Source organism: Wyeomyia smithii, chromosome 1 (genome assembly GCF_029784165.1).
Source record: "Wyeomyia smithii strain HCP4-BCI-WySm-NY-G18 chromosome 1, ASM2978416v1, whole genome shotgun sequence".
Classification (NCBI taxonomy): domain Eukaryota; kingdom Metazoa; phylum Arthropoda; class Insecta; order Diptera; family Culicidae; genus Wyeomyia; species Wyeomyia smithii.
In genome coordinates this window covers 66,477,966-66,492,330 of record NC_073694.1, presented here as the reverse complement: position 1 = coordinate 66,492,330, position 14,365 = coordinate 66,477,966, and the positions used below count along the sequence as shown (strand labels likewise).

At 38.6% G+C, this 14,365-nt stretch overlaps 3 protein-coding genes across 6 annotated transcripts; 1 reads left to right on the top strand and 2 right to left on the bottom strand.

Annotated features, from left to right (window-relative positions):
- Positions 1-1,375: 1,375 nt before the first annotated feature.
- Positions 1,376-4,803, bottom strand: LOC129731153 (uncharacterized). Of its 2 annotated transcripts, none has more exons than XM_055690955.1 (3): positions 4,721-4,803; positions 4,362-4,663; positions 1,376-4,301 (listed from the first exon to the last, which is right to left on the bottom strand). In XM_055690955.1, exons 2-3 carry the CDS (start codon positions 4,635-4,637, stop codon positions 3,339-3,341), a joined length of 1,239 nt encoding a protein of 412 aa, XP_055546930.1. In that variant the 5' UTR covers positions 4,638-4,663; positions 4,721-4,803; the 3' UTR covers positions 1,376-3,338. The 2 variants fall into 2 exon arrangements, with proteins under 2 accessions (XP_055546930.1, XP_055546920.1); XM_055690945.1 differs by having other exon boundaries at positions 4,362-4,641; positions 4,721-4,799.
- Positions 4,804-7,203: 2,400 nt separating this feature from the next.
- Positions 7,204-9,175, top strand: LOC129729490 (tether containing UBX domain for GLUT4). The gene is made up of 3 exons (XM_055688101.1): positions 7,204-7,412; positions 7,470-8,544; positions 8,609-9,175. Exons 1-3 carry the CDS (start codon positions 7,329-7,331, stop codon positions 8,992-8,994), a joined length of 1,545 nt encoding a protein of 514 aa, XP_055544076.1. The 5' UTR covers positions 7,204-7,328; the 3' UTR covers positions 8,995-9,175.
- A 661-nt stretch (positions 9,176-9,836) lies between these two features.
- LOC129729477 (arginine/serine-rich protein PNISR-like) lies at positions 9,837-14,365 on the bottom strand. 3 transcript variants are annotated; one of them, XR_008728678.1, is made up of 8 exons: positions 13,162-14,365; positions 12,986-13,099; positions 12,827-12,929; positions 12,483-12,539; positions 12,188-12,300; positions 11,800-12,121; positions 10,439-11,153; positions 9,837-10,375 (listed from the first exon to the last, which is right to left on the bottom strand). XR_008728678.1 is itself a non-coding variant. In XM_055688076.1 (7 exons), the coding sequence occupies exons 1-7, from the start codon at positions 14,188-14,190 to the stop codon at positions 10,495-10,497; spliced, it is 2,397 nt and encodes a 798-aa protein (XP_055544051.1). In that variant the 5' UTR covers positions 14,191-14,365; the 3' UTR covers positions 9,837-10,494. The 3 variants fall into 3 exon arrangements, 2 of the variants coding, with proteins under 2 accessions (XP_055544051.1, XP_055544065.1); XM_055688076.1 differs by having other exon boundaries at positions 9,837-11,153; XM_055688090.1 differs by having other exon boundaries at positions 9,837-11,153; positions 12,483-12,530.

Genomic DNA, 14,365 nt, shown 5'->3' with positions numbered 1-14,365 from the left:
GACATCATGGTTGTTGTTTGCCCCATGTTAAAATTGGAGAGTGACAAACAATTATATTTGACCAAATTTTTATCTGTCAAAAAGTGCCAAATATTTGACGCTTAGTCAAAGAGTGTAATACAGGCTTTAGGTTGGCTCCAGGTAAAAACTAGGTGAACTGTGGGAATAAAGTAATTCGCTATTGGCAAAGCAATCTTTTGAGTAAAAGCGAAACTGACGCGTACTAAAGTGTGTGCTGGTGATGCGAATGCTAATCAAATGAACTGCCAGATAAAAAGTAATTTATTTTCACCGTTTTTACCCATGATGTGTAGACTATTATGTAGAACACAGGCTTGTCATTCTCCTCAAGATGTGGAAAGAACAGAGTGCATATTCAACGTTCTCTTCTTTTTGCCCAGCATGAGCGCAGCGTGTAACAATGTTGGTACCAAACTTCCCAAGTAACCGTAAGCATTAGAAGATATCATTTTAATGGCACTAACTCAGCCTTTTCAATTCCAAACAGCTCTGTATCAGCTAACCTAATGCGTATTAATATTATATGAACATTACTAATGTTCCCAAGTAACCATAAGCATTAGGAGATAGCATTTTATTAGCACTAATTCAGCCTTGTTAATGCCAAATAGCTTTATATCATGTTTTTTAATGTTTAGGGCATTATGCTAAACTAGCATTACTGAGAGCAAAATATGCGCTTAAAGGGCTACCTTAAGTGCTACGATGAAGTGTTTTAAATGCATATAGAAGACGCATTACATTTTTTCGTAAGTGCCAATAACGAGCGATATCGAGTGGTCAATTAAAATAGACGGAACATGGATACTCCTCGTGAATGGAAAAAAACTTTAGGGAGTGGGAATTTTCGACGCAAAGTTCGGGTATATGAAAGCATGAAACTTTCCGAAATACCCAATACAAAACCATTGCAAACTAGTGAGTTGGATCCGGGACCTACATCTCTTGGGCTCGTGGTTCCTGAACCGTCAATATCAGAAGATGAAGAAAAGTCTGATTCTAGTAGTTCCCGGGTTGCCACCCAAGATACCTTTTTTGCGAAATATAGCCCTGACGAAGATTCTGACGGGGAGTGGAACCACATGTTTGAACCATTGCAGTTTGGTGGTAATCAAGAGAATCGATATATTCCAGAGGAAAACTTAGGTACGTTTCTAAAAAACTGGAGTATCAATTACAATATATCGCAACAAGCACTGAAACCACTTCTGCATAAATTAAAATCTTATGATCGAACACTTCCGGAAGACCCAATACGGTTTCTCCGAACACCTAGGACAGTTGCTAATGTGATTGATATTCAAGGCGGTCAATATTGGCATCAGGGCTTAGGTAAATTATAAACTGAAAAGTGTTAAACTATTCAACTATCTTTTATTTGGTTTTATAGAAAATTGTCTTCGCATGGCTTTTCCAGAATTAGCTGAATCACTAAAAATATCCATTAATATCAACATCGATGGCTTAACGTTGTATAAGAACGGAACCAGCCAGGTATGGCCAATTTTGTTTAACATACACGAGAATACTTCAATGAGGCCAATGATAATTGGCATTTTCTATGGAAAAAGTAAACCAAAGAAAGTCGAAGAATTTCTCGCTCCATTCGTTACGGAATTGAAACATGTAATGACAACGGGACTTCAAATAAATGGATTCAAGATGACGGTTCACCTTCGGGCTTTCATATGTGATTCTCCCGCCTGAGCTTTCGTTACAGGTAATGAACAATTACTTGTGTTGATTCATGAGCGGTTATTTTTTCCAGGTGGGTTAATTTTAATTCTCTGCACGATTGCTTAAAATGTTGCACTATTGGACAACATTCCGCTCTTCTGAGGACTAATATTTTCCCTCAAACGTTAGCAACCAGAAGAACTGATGCTGCATTCCGTACTGGGCAGTATGATGGGCACTACAACTTTTACAAAACACGTGAAAATGGTAAATTGAGCAAAACACGTATTGTTTCGCCGCTACTTGAATTACCAATTGACATAATTGAGGATGTTATCGTGGCCGATTCATTGCACCTTCTTCTTTTGAGAATTACGAAGAGATTGATTCTAGCATACAAAGACGGTCATAATGGATGCGATGAAAGTAGATGGCCAAATAGTGTCATAGAAAAAATTTGTACAAGTTTGAAATCAATTAAACTTCCTTCGGAAATCCATCGTCAAGTACGTGGGGTTGATTGCATAAACCATTGGAAAGCTTCAGAGTGTGCTTCTTTCTTGCATTACATTGGGATTGTGTTACTAAAACATTTCATCAGTAAGGAACATTTTCAAAATTTTGCCATTTTTTTGTGCCGTAACAATTTGCTCTAGCAGTTATTACGCGCGATATTTCCCTTTTGTTAAAAAACTGTTCGAAGAATTTATTAGTATGTTTTATGGTTTATTTAAATCTTTTGCTAGTAGCGTTCATAACCTTGTTCATGTAGTGGACGAAGTAACTCAATTTGGCCCACTGTCAACTATTTCCTCATATCCCTTTGAAAACCATTTATCCCAAATCAAGAAACTAGTAAGATCGGGTAGACCATTGCAGCAAATCATCAATCGTATTACAGAAAAATATCAGTCTACACCTGTTGTCAGCAAGATCAATGTCATTTTTCTATCTTTGAAACACCGACTTAAAACTGATGCGACTAAGTTCTCCTGCATTGTTATATCACGGGAATTTACCTTAACCCAACAATTTTCTGATAAATGGTTTCTCACGAATGATACTAAAATTGCGGCTATGAAATACGCAGATTCAGACGGCATTTACGGATCCGAAATTGCTGAGTTCACAAATTTATTCGATTACCCTTTAGTTTCCTCGTGTATTAATGTCTTCGTAGGGACAAATGAATATAAATTTGGCGAATTAAAACATTATACATTAGATAAGATTTTTTGCAAGTTGGTAGCAATTACAGTGTATGAAGAGACAGCATTTATACCGTTGCTGCATACCTTACCATCAAATGAAATGTTTTGAGATAGATTATGCATTGTTAATAAATTAATTTTTTTGGATTAATGATAAAATAATGATTAATAAAAAAAACAATAACAGTTTTGTAGTCTTCTACTCTTACATCAAAATTCTTCTACCAATTATTCTTCAACCGAAATATTATTTTGAATAATATCTATTCTTCCCTGTAGATTGTTTTCAGCTAGCAGTTCTTCTACCTCATCCTGATTCACCTCTTCTTCATCTTTCACAAGTTCTTCGTATTCCACAAATGGTTCTTCTTCATACTGCCTTTCCTCTTCATCACTTAGAATAGATTGTTTCGTAACTCTCCTACGCCTCTATTTTGCAACGGAAGCTCTTATTCCTTTTATTTCTGAGAAACACTGTTTGGCATTTCTCAAACAACGTTTAAGAAAATTCTGGGTCTGAACAAGCGAATATGATGGATCGGAGAACATGACCACCTTGTGGAATGAATTAATGACGCCGTCAAACTTATGAAAAGGTATTTTCGATTGAATGTTTTCTTCGCTATTTTTATTTCTGCTCGTTCCAGTCCATGAGCAATTCATTAAAAACTCTCGGTCGAAAAAATAGTCCACGTTTTGCAGGCAAACAGTCCCGCCTTCCCCAACATACTGGCTCTTGCCATGCATGGAACCAAGATATTTGATAACAGCTTCAACAAACTGCTTGTTATCAGTTTTCTTTTCCAAAGATTTAAATTCTTCACTTTTAACCGGGCTCAAGGGAGCACTGATTGATTCAGTTCCATTCTGTTCGGTTCGCAGTAACTTATGTGAAACACAGGTGTCAAGTTTCATATTGACTTGGTTTGCAAGCAAATCTAGTTTCGCATTGACTTGAGAAAGAAGTGCAATAGATCTGTTACCAACAAGTTTACATTCTTCAATTTTATTACAGTTCCTCTCAACTTCCACATGCAATGCCTGCAGTACTTTGCATAGATCCGGCGTCATAGAAGATTCATCGTTAACTGGAGGCTGATTCAATAATAATGTATGTGGCAGACCAGAGAAATCATTTTCACTCATATTCGACTCCAACAGCGAAGAACTATTGTATCGCATATCAATCTTATGGTCAGGTTGCGCAAAATCTGGAGGCTCTGCGAATTCTGCGTATTTGTTCGAAGATTTGAGTTCCGGAGATGGTACAGGCTTTGTTTGCTGAATCTGGTTGAAAAGTTCAGTAGCTGTTAAAACTTTTCTCAGACTCTTCATGTTTGCATATTCGTCGGTATCCGAATTCGCCTCCATTATCTTTAATTCCCTGAGCGACTAAAGCAATTACAAATTGTATGTAGTAAGTGTGACACTTTTGAACTGCTGTTTGCTTACCTCAAAATAGCTTTCAAATTTTGTCATTTTTATTTTGCACCTAAAAGCACGCTGCACCTTTGTATCCGGTTTTATACTGGGATTTTTCTTGGTTTTCTCGAGTAGGCGATAATCCGCAACGCCTTGCGGCCAGTAACACAAATCATCACCATCAGTATTATGTGAATCCTTTTTTTCATTGGATTTCCATCCGTTTTTAACAATCCATAGAGAAGGTAGTACAGATAAAAGAGTGTGTTCATTTTCGGTCGTCTGAATAATGCAGTAGTTGTTCATTTTTCTGTAACATATAAACGTAGAGACTGTTGTAAGCGATATGATTACCTGTATCTGTACCTTTTTTCGATCGAATAAATTACCTGCCGCGAAACAAAACAAGCAGCATCAACCGATCGACAACGCAAACTAGAGAGGGGATTCAAAGAAAAAATGTTGTCAACACTGTGTGCGGTGCGGAATATAAAATCGATAACATTCAATGTTCTTCAATGAAGGTCCGGAAAATCTATTGTGATGAAATCGTCGTAAAGAATATGAATACGATAAAACTAATTTAGATTTTTCAAAGCTGCTTTTACATGGTGTTACTAAGAAGTTGAAACATATGATACATGATTCTTTAAATACGGGTATTCTCATCTCATTTTCGTACTTCAGCAGCGGTTGAAATAGCAAAGGCGCAAGTAAAACAAATGTGATTGGTGCTGCAGGCCCGGGTTCGAATCTCATTGAAGGTAACTTTCATCGTATAACATTAAGTTTTCACTGAGAGCAACATTTCGCTAATATGAAAAACAAACAAACCTGTTGAATTCCAAACGATGTTGAGAAAGAACACATGCACAAAATAAACCATATGTATTACTTCTGAATTTTTTTTTACATTCGTTCCAGACACCAAATAATTAAGGTTATAATTCTTTTTTCGTTTGTTTTCTTAACTCACATGTCAGAAAGAGAAATCTCATGGGTGCTCCAAATCAGCATTAGTGATGCATATCAATGGTTGCCAACCTGCAGCACTTTATCAGCCCGCTATTTCGCCTTTTTAACATTATATCAATAATTTACAAGCATTTAGGTCAGAATAAATTCTTACCCAGAATTCTGTAATCGAATATAGTATTGTTGTAGGACAATGATTTAGTGCTTACTGGTTACTTGGGTTTAACAACATCATGGTAATCTAGCATTACTGCCAGCAAAACATGCGCTTATCCAGCTTTTTGCGCACCATAATGGCGGGTGCTATAATGCGTGTACGTAATTTGCGAACCTCTCTGCTTACGTCAGTTTCGTGATTTCGATGAAAAATTGGCAACACTAATACTGCCAGATTTATTGTTTTCCTTGCGAAATACATGAAGAGCAGCAATACTCAGAGGGAGAGATATGCGAAGAGAATGTTGCGAGCCAAACGAACATGTCAAAATCTGAGCCAAACGAACAAGAAAGGTAACACATTGAAAGGTATTGCAATCAGTTACAATAAAGGATATATTTTTCTTTACACGTTTTTCATGTTCTATTGCTAAACAATGAATTGAGAATGCTCCAAAATTGCTGCATCATAGTGATTTTCAACTTCTGGTCGGTTCGACGATCGACCAGAAAAATAACGATTATTTTAAATTTTTGATTAGTGGACAATAGTGCCGCTAGTGACGCTATAAGCAAGTATGCCTTTTCATTATCAAAGACAAAAACCATTAGGAATGCCGCTTGTGTTGATTTAAGCAAGCGTGCGCACCCATCAGCAAATACAAAAACCGTTTTACGATAATAAGTTAGTAGGCAATAAGCTCACATGGTGGCGCATGAGTGTAATGTTTCATAAGGGCAATGATTTTTCAGGATTTGAAGAGGCACTTCTGTTTGTCTGTGGTGCTACCGTAAACGCTAAGATGCAATGCTTGAATGCATTTGGAGATAGCTTTTATTTTTTTTCGTGCCAAAGTGCCAAAATGAGCGGTGATTCTTGAAAACTGGTATTTTCTGCTCATTCACGTACTTCAGCGGCGTTCGAAACAACAACGAACGAATGCATGAAATGAACCATAAGGATTACGTTTGAAGACTTTCATTTGCTTTTCTTTTAGGCATCAAATTAATTAATGTTTTTCTCGTTTTAACCATACAAAATGGTTGTTTAAAAATCACTGCGTTAATGCAATTCTTAAGCATTTCTAATTTATTGTGAAGCAATTGATAAAGAAAATCGTTTATAAGTCAACATGTCCTTTTTTTCACCTAACGGAAATACCTCTCAATGAGGTGTTACCACAGACAAACAGACGTGCCTCTTCGAAGAAAAATTAAACGTTACACTCATGCGCCACCATGAGAGCTTATTGCCCACTAACTTACTCTCGTAAAACGGTTTTTGTCTTTGCTAATGGATGTGCACGCTTGCTTATGGCGACACTAGCGGCATTATTGCCCACTAAGCAAATTTTCAAAATAATCGTTATTTTTCTGGTCGACGAAATCGTCATCGAGTGACACGTCTGTTTGTCTGTGGTGTTACCTTTCTTGTTTATTTGGCTCACATTTTTCTCTCCGCCTATCTCCTCCTCTGGGTATCGCTGGGCAGGTCTGATGTCCAATTTTCCCAATTTTTCATAAATGACACAGATTTTTTCCAGATTTTATTTTTTTTGTCTCGCAAATAGGCCATCCTTCCAAGTTAGTGCAAATTTTTGCAATTTTTTCACTGCAAATGTTGCGTACCCCATTTTTTCAAATTTTATTTTACTTTTACCCGTTTTACCCCTTTTATCAGATATTGAGGAAATTAACTTGGCAACGCTGATTATGACAATTACAAAGTAATTGTCACAAACATCACAAACTGTCAAGTCATGTTTTGAATTTCTTCTAATTTGATGAAACCGGCAGATTTTCCCTATTCATTGCAGCCTGTAACCTGTTTCGTAAAGAACCATCGCTTCATACTATACTGATGATATGGCAAATCGTACGGTAACAGTACTTACTGTAAACGGTCGCCGGCAGCAAATAAAAGTTGAGCCTAATATCACTATTCTAGAGGTAAGTCAACTTGCATTTATGACGTCAGCTGATGGAGAAATTCGTTAATGTTCTCAGATATTAGAGCAAGTTTGTAAGAAGCACAATTTCAATGTAAACGAATATGATCTTAAACATCACAACAAAGTTTTGGACCTCTCTGCAATGTTTCGATTTTCTGGCTTGCCGAACAATGCATTACTAGAAATGGCACCGACCTCAAAAGTGAGAACCGAATCGGATGTGACGCTGGTTGTTCAAACGGAAGATGGAAGTCGTCTTGAGGGTACGTTCAAGCCTTCTGCCAGTTTGTTGGACGTGCTTAAGCAACTATGTAATGATAAAGCTGACGCCGGAGCAAATCCAGTCATGATTTACATGCGTAAGGAAGTACTGTGGGAGTCGATGGAATCGACTACTTTGAAAAGCTTAGGACTAACTGGTGGACGAGCTATAATAAGGCTTCTTCAAAGGAAACCTGAAGAGTTGAAAACGCAGGCTAACGTATCAGCTCCTTTGCCTATAAAAGAAAAAGCTATCGATACCGATGAGTTAGTCCAGGAACAAGAAAACAAATCTATTGCTGATACGGTAGAAAAACAGCCAAAACAAATGACCATTGATTCTGCTGAGCCCATAGATAAACCAGCATCGCCGAACGCGTTTCAAAAATCGAAATTTAGTGATATTAGTCCAGAAGAAGAACCGTCATGCAGTAAATCAAAGCCAGTAAAAACTGAAACCAATTTTTCAAAAGTTGTAGAGAAAAAACCCAAGCAAGAACCAGTTATCAACATCATAGGTGATAGAGAAGCTGTACTTTTTCATCTAGAAAGCGCCGAGCGAAGTTCCTTCGAGTTACCTGATTCATTCTATGAGGTGACCGTTTCGGATGTACGAAAAATGTACGCTGATTTGAGAAAGCAAGTAAAAGAAATTGAGGAGGCGCCGCTAATGACGAATGAACTTCGTCAACTGGAGGATAATAAACGAGTTCTAAATCAACTGGCCCTATACAAGGTTACTATCGTTCGGGTACAGTTCGTCGATCGATACGTACTTCAGGCAATATTTAAACCGCACGAGCTGGTTGCAGATGTGGTGGCATTTGTACGCAACCATTTGTCTGATCCCACAATTGAGTTTCACTTGTGTAAATATAATAGTCATTTCCACAAAATCAAACATATATTCATAAATTGGTTTACAACTTGTAGATACCACACCACCGAAGATCATTGTGTCCCCCGATAGCACATTAGTGGAAGCTAAGTGCGTGCCACAAGTGTTACTCCATTTCGGTTGCGAAAAAGAGCATTCCACAGGGAAACTATTGAAGACGGCACTATATGAACAGCTTTCGAATGCCACAGGGGCAACAGCTGTGGCTGCACGTTCTCGAGGAAATTTACTGGCTGATTCGACCGAATCCACTGATACTCCAATGGACACTGAACCAGAAAGTGAACGTGAGCCGCAACCATCGGAATCGGAAGGCAACGCTAGCCAACGGATGCCTCATACAAATTTTAGAGCATCATCCGTGCAATCGGCATCGAGTGATGTGAAAATGCCCAAATGGTTCAAGCCGATGGGAAAATAAATTATACTGTGCAGCATTGTGTTAGACGTCATTATGTACTCCAAGAGTGTGGTTTTCTCCACATGCTGGTCTATGCACTGGGGCGTCGGGCTATTGTAAGCGTCTTAAAGAGTGCGGCCCTTGAAATGTTTATGGAATGTACTGGCCTCAAAGGATTAATACATGTACTTTTTTAATTTTCCATCTGCTTTTAATCAGCTTTTTTTCTGGAACTTTTCCCGAATGTACCAATTTTCGAGCACCATTGCCTTTAAAATATTTTCCTAAATGTGACACTTAGACCTGTTTCGTTTTTTAAATTTATTCATTAGTTTTCAAAACATGATTTTGAAATTTTGAAGTTTTTTATTTTGAATTTGAGAAAACTAAAAGAAACAGCTTAACTATTTCCAACCTTCATCCACGCTACATACATGTTTTTCCACAGAAAATGTTCAATTTCAATTTTCAAAAAACTGAAATGTTTTCTTAACATACCTACTATTTGTTTGAATCTACTTTTCAACTAATTTGTTTATGTGCTGCTACAAATGATTACAATAATTGGTCATATCAAATGTCGGAATTGTGGGTTTTGGATCGTCTCGGTTTTTTGTTTTTTTGTCCATGTTTTTTGTCCATGTTGTATGGAGTCGATTTTAAAATAGGACGCGCGGACGTCCTATTTTAAAATCGACTCCATACAACATGGAACTAAAAAAAGTCTGGTTTATCTTGACCGCAAGCCTGGTTGGCGGAGACGTCTGGAATAATAAATTGGCCAGTGGCAAGGAATTCGGAAGAACATGACAAACATTTAACTTTTTTGTAGATAAACGAGCTACTTTTTAACGCTTGCTGGATCGAGAAAAGTACTGTATTCATTGATTCGATTAAGATGTATGTGGTGCAATAAGAGCGTTCGCGATTCAGGTTTATCAAATCAATAATCAAAATCAAATTATCACTTCCAACTTACTGAACAAATACTCATTCAATTTAATCTATGAACATTAGTTCATCTTTTTGAAGTTGAAAATGTGCTTTGACTAGTGATTCGATCTGTCATGCGTCCCATGTGTGAATTGCTTATTTTTTGAAATTACTTTTCTTCTCCGAACTCTAGTTTTTAACACATTGTATGCCATTCTGTGCTGCACTGCTATTGAAGATTTGTTTTATTTATACACTGTTTTCTCATTCCCGTTACTCTATGAAAGTTGTTTGTTTGTTTCCTTATACACCATACTTGCTGTACTTCCAACTTTCCAGAACATCTACGAACGTACAAAGAACCGTTTAAAGCACATGTTTGTTAGAATAGAACAAGTACGCTAATCTGCTTAATTAAGTGAGTGCAACTTGTACAACTGCAAACTTCGCTAGTTTACACGGTATATAACTGCAGATTAAACAAAAGAAAATTATAACCAAAAATTTTTCATAGCTACCAGCAGTAACGCACAAAATTACTACTCATTTTCTGCGATTGGTTACCATTAGAATCGTAGAGCATATTTTTTAGTGTCTTCGTCTTGAAGATGACCGAGAACGGCTTCGTGATCGCCTGGAAGATCGATACCGATCACGTGATCGAGAGCGGTCTCGTGATCTGTACGAATATTTCCGGTTTCGTCCGTCGTCACGAGAGTCTCGGGAATAAGACCTTCGACGACGCGAATGCCCGCTACGTTCGGAACTATGCGATCGACGTGAGTGCTGTGAGAATCGATCATCTTCGTAGTCGCCATTATCATAGTAGTCTTCTTCGTCATCACTCCGACTGTAGCGCGATCGCTTGTGCTTCTTGCTTTTGTGAGACTTATGCGTCGATTTGCTACTACTGCCATCTCGAACACTTCGGTGTGATGAAGAAGCTCGACTACCTGATGCGTTTGACGGAGTTTCGGAAGTAACACTGTTTTCACGACGATATTGTTCTAAATGCATTGCTGCAGCTATTGCAGCAGGAAATAATGGAACTGCTGTTGTACTGGCCACCGAGGGCGTCGTTCCGCTAACATTCGCTGACTGAACTGGTGCAGTTGCCTTGGCCGCAGGCATCGTAGCTATGACTTCACCCGGTTTATGGTTAACAATAGCAACGTGAGTTATATGAGTCTGTCGAACCGTATCCTTAGGGTCACTGAATCGGGAAATCCGCTTGTCACGTGATCGACCTGTCAAGAAAAATATGACGATATATTGTTAAGTTAATAATTATTGTTGCACTCGACGCAGTTCTTCACGAATTACCAAAGCATGATGAAACCATTTTCACCCTGTCTCAAAGCAGTACTCAATGGTGAAACAAAAGTGACAAGAAAACTTCGTCTACCTGAAGCATTTTTGGAAATTACCACTAGCTTTACAATAGAGTTCGCTAGTAACCGGAAACATACTGCCAATGTAACACAAGCAGGAACTCAAAATATACTCTATTCTGTATCGTTCTGATAGTATTATTGTTTCTTCATCTTATGTTCCAATTAGTTTTGCACGCTGACACTTTTTTATATTTTTGATTTGATCAACAAAGCTATTATGAAACGATTACCAAAAAAGTTTAGCGACCAGTCATGCAATCTTTGTATCTTCAAATACGTTAAAAAAACATTTTCGGACCAATTAAAGAGTTTCACAATTCTCTAAATGAAAAAGCGTCCAGCATATAACATTTTTAAAATGCCTCTTGTAACTCTAAACATTTTTTTCTCTTCCCAAATTAAATTCCGCAAAAGAAAACTTCCCAAATTCGATGCTTTATCCGAGAAGACAACTAAACCCTCGCACATATAAAAACTAACTCAAATAAAATCGACTTACCCAGTTTGTAGGCATATAATTTATCATTAACTGGCTGGGTCTCACCATCTCTTGGTCCAAATTTCCCCCCGTGTACCTTACCGGTAGCGGGGCCCGATGCCGACTGCGATAGGGGTTGCGAATGACCTAGACCCGCGCGACTGCCCCCAACTGTTGCATTGTCCTCTTCGTCGCTATGTACGACCTGTTGCGGTTCCTGTTTACTCGTAGCTTGCTCGTATTCACGTCGTCGACGTTCCTCACGTGCTTCATCCTGAGCCAACTGTTCCTCGATCTCGCGAGCTGTCCTTTCGAACTCCTTCTGGCGTTGTTTGATAATATTCTTTAGAATGAGATATTCCAGAGATTAAAACAAACAACAGTGAGACAAACAATTTTCTTCCAATACCCTCAGATTTCGGTCCGTCTCCTCATCATCATCATCACTTCCATTGAACTCATTGCGTTCTTGGTCAGATCCACTCTCATCGTCCTCATCACTGTCACCATAAATACCGAGACCTACAAGCAAACATATCAACGATTATTGGCCGCAACAATAGCAGACCGTGGGTCTGTTTTTAAAACAGAACATTGACCGCACTTTTCCAATCGAAATTGATATATCAATCGATGGCATAACAATGTTCAAAGATATTTATTTTTTTAGTTTTCAAAGAAAAAAAAACAAAACATCAACTTACCGAGTCCCCCAGTGAGCGACGCGAGGCCGGTCTTACGAAGAGCTTGAGCTGTTGGTGCTTAATTTTGATTGTTTTTTTAGCACAACAAAAAAATGAGAAAGGCATATTAAATAATAAAATTGTTTGTTTTCTACAAAATCATAAATCAATTAATATGGAAGAAAATAGATCAATGCGTAGATCAATAGTCTTTCCAAAATATAACAGATCGAATGGACTTGGATTGTTTTGTTCGTTATTTGAAGACAGCTGCAAAAACAGTGTCATGGCTAGAAACTACAGACGCCTGTCGGAGCTAGAAAGAAATCAAGAGAATCGCTTTATTCAGCTAAGAGGCAAACTACCTTTTCGACGAGTTTTTGCAACAGTTTCTTTGGCTATCGAAGCTATCTCTTCATTCGTAACCTCAAGTAGAATTTCGGTTAAGTTCCTACGAACAGCGACCATCTAAAACGAATTTAATAATATTTTTTGTTTTTCATTACTGTGCCAGCAAAGGATACCAATTCTTGAAGCACTTCTTCACGTGACCGGTGTAGTAGTGGACTGCTCTCATTGTTCTGATTTTCCTCATGTTTGTCTACATTCTCGGACTCTTCCTCTTCGGAATCCGAATCCTGAAAAAGTTATAGAATTAATGCGCATCTATGAAACCGATTACTTATTAGATAAATGTTACAAATTTGCTTCTCTTTCTTGCATTCTCCAGCTCAGTCAACGCTTCCAACTCAGCCTGTCTCCGTTGTTCGAGCATTTCCTCGCGAAGCCGTTGTTCCTTTTCTTTCTCCTCTTGGCGCTGCTTTTCTCGTTCCATCTTTTCTAGACCCTCACGAATCCAAGCCGGGAGCAATTTACGTTTGGCATCGTTAAGCCCCTGTGCAACCTCTGCACTATCTTCCTGATCAGCTTGACTCTGGTCGAGCTTTATTACCTGATCCATTAACCCAGGAATTCGCTTCGCGGCAATACTCTGCTGTGGTGGAAGTGGGTGTTGTTGATGTACGCGTTGATTCCCCATCGGTTGGGTTGGACTCGCTATCTCATCTGAATTATTGCTTTCTCCAATTTTGTAAATTCTTGCCATTTTTGCCTGCCAATTAGCAACGGCAATAGAAGCACTTGGGTTAACAGTGACGGTGTCGAAACTCGACTTTCCTGCCGCATCATTTACTGATGGTAGCTCTTCAGACCAATTGGTTTGCCATGTGGGATTCCGCCATTCACTACCAGTGGAATACTGCCAATTAGATGCACTGTTGTCCCAAATCTGGCTTTGATGTTGGGCAACAGCAGACAAATTTTCTTCGTCGCGCTCCACTTCCATGGGTGCTTCGCCCTGTTCTTCAATCGTTCCAGAATGCATACAATCAGAGAATGATTCTCTGGTGTTCGATACATAACTACTGGAAATAATAGGAGGAGGTGGAGCTGCTGGAACCATACTAGCCGGAAGTGTCTCTTTCATTTGAATCCATTGCTGAGCCAATGCAGCCCAGTCTACCTGGTCATTGGACATGTTTTGGTACAAACTTGGGTTCAAAGAACTCCACTCGCCTTCAACTAGTGCACCACCGATTCCATCATCAGTAGTTTGGTAATTTTTCACCGGAGCACTTGGCATAATGGCGGCCGTAGCACTACTGCCGGATGACCGAGATATGCTTGATGCATTTTGGGTTCGGGCAACGGAACCCGACCTGCCAAGCATTTTTCAAAATTTGGTATACACAACAATAACTTTGGAAATCTAACCAAATATTTTGTTGCTGTATTATTTTTTTGATTACTCTGCAAATTCAATTTTTAGATTTTCAGTTTAACGCCAGCACCACTGAAGAAAACATTTCCTTCCTCTTTACCATGCAAAAAATGACAGCCAGATA

Bases quoted from the DNA above. Each gene is read 5' to 3' on its own strand.
- LOC129729477 (XM_055688076.1), bottom strand. From the start codon at position 14,190: ATGCTTGGCAGGTCGGGTTCCGTTGCCCGAACCCAAAATGCATCAAGC. The intron at 12,301-12,482 runs GTAAGTTGATGT...GTTTGCTTGTAG, and splicing joins GTCGCTCACTGGGGGACTCG to GTCTCGGTATTTATGGTGAC. The intron at 12,122-12,187 runs GTATTGGAAGAA...CTCATTCTAAAG, and splicing joins AGACGGACCGAAATCTGAGG to AATATTATCAAACAACGCCA.
- LOC129729490 (XM_055688101.1), top strand. From the start codon at position 7,329: ATGGCAAATCGTACGGTAACAGTACTTACTGTAAACGGTCGCCGGCAG. The intron at 7,413-7,469 runs GTAAGTCAACTT...TAATGTTCTCAG, and splicing joins CTAATATCACTATTCTAGAG to ATATTAGAGCAAGTTTGTAA. The intron at 8,545-8,608 runs GTAAATATAATA...TACAACTTGTAG, and splicing joins CACAATTGAGTTTCACTTGT to ATACCACACCACCGAAGATC.
- LOC129731153 (XM_055690945.1), bottom strand. From the start codon at position 4,746: ATGCTGCTTGTTTTGTTTCGCGGCAG. The intron at 4,642-4,720 runs GTAATTTATTCG...TATATGTTACAG, and splicing joins CTTGTTTTGTTTCGCGGCAG to AAAAATGAACAACTACTGCA. The intron at 4,302-4,361 runs GTAAGCAAACAG...TAATTGCTTTAG, and splicing joins AATTTGAAAGCTATTTTGAG to TCGCTCAGGGAATTAAAGAT.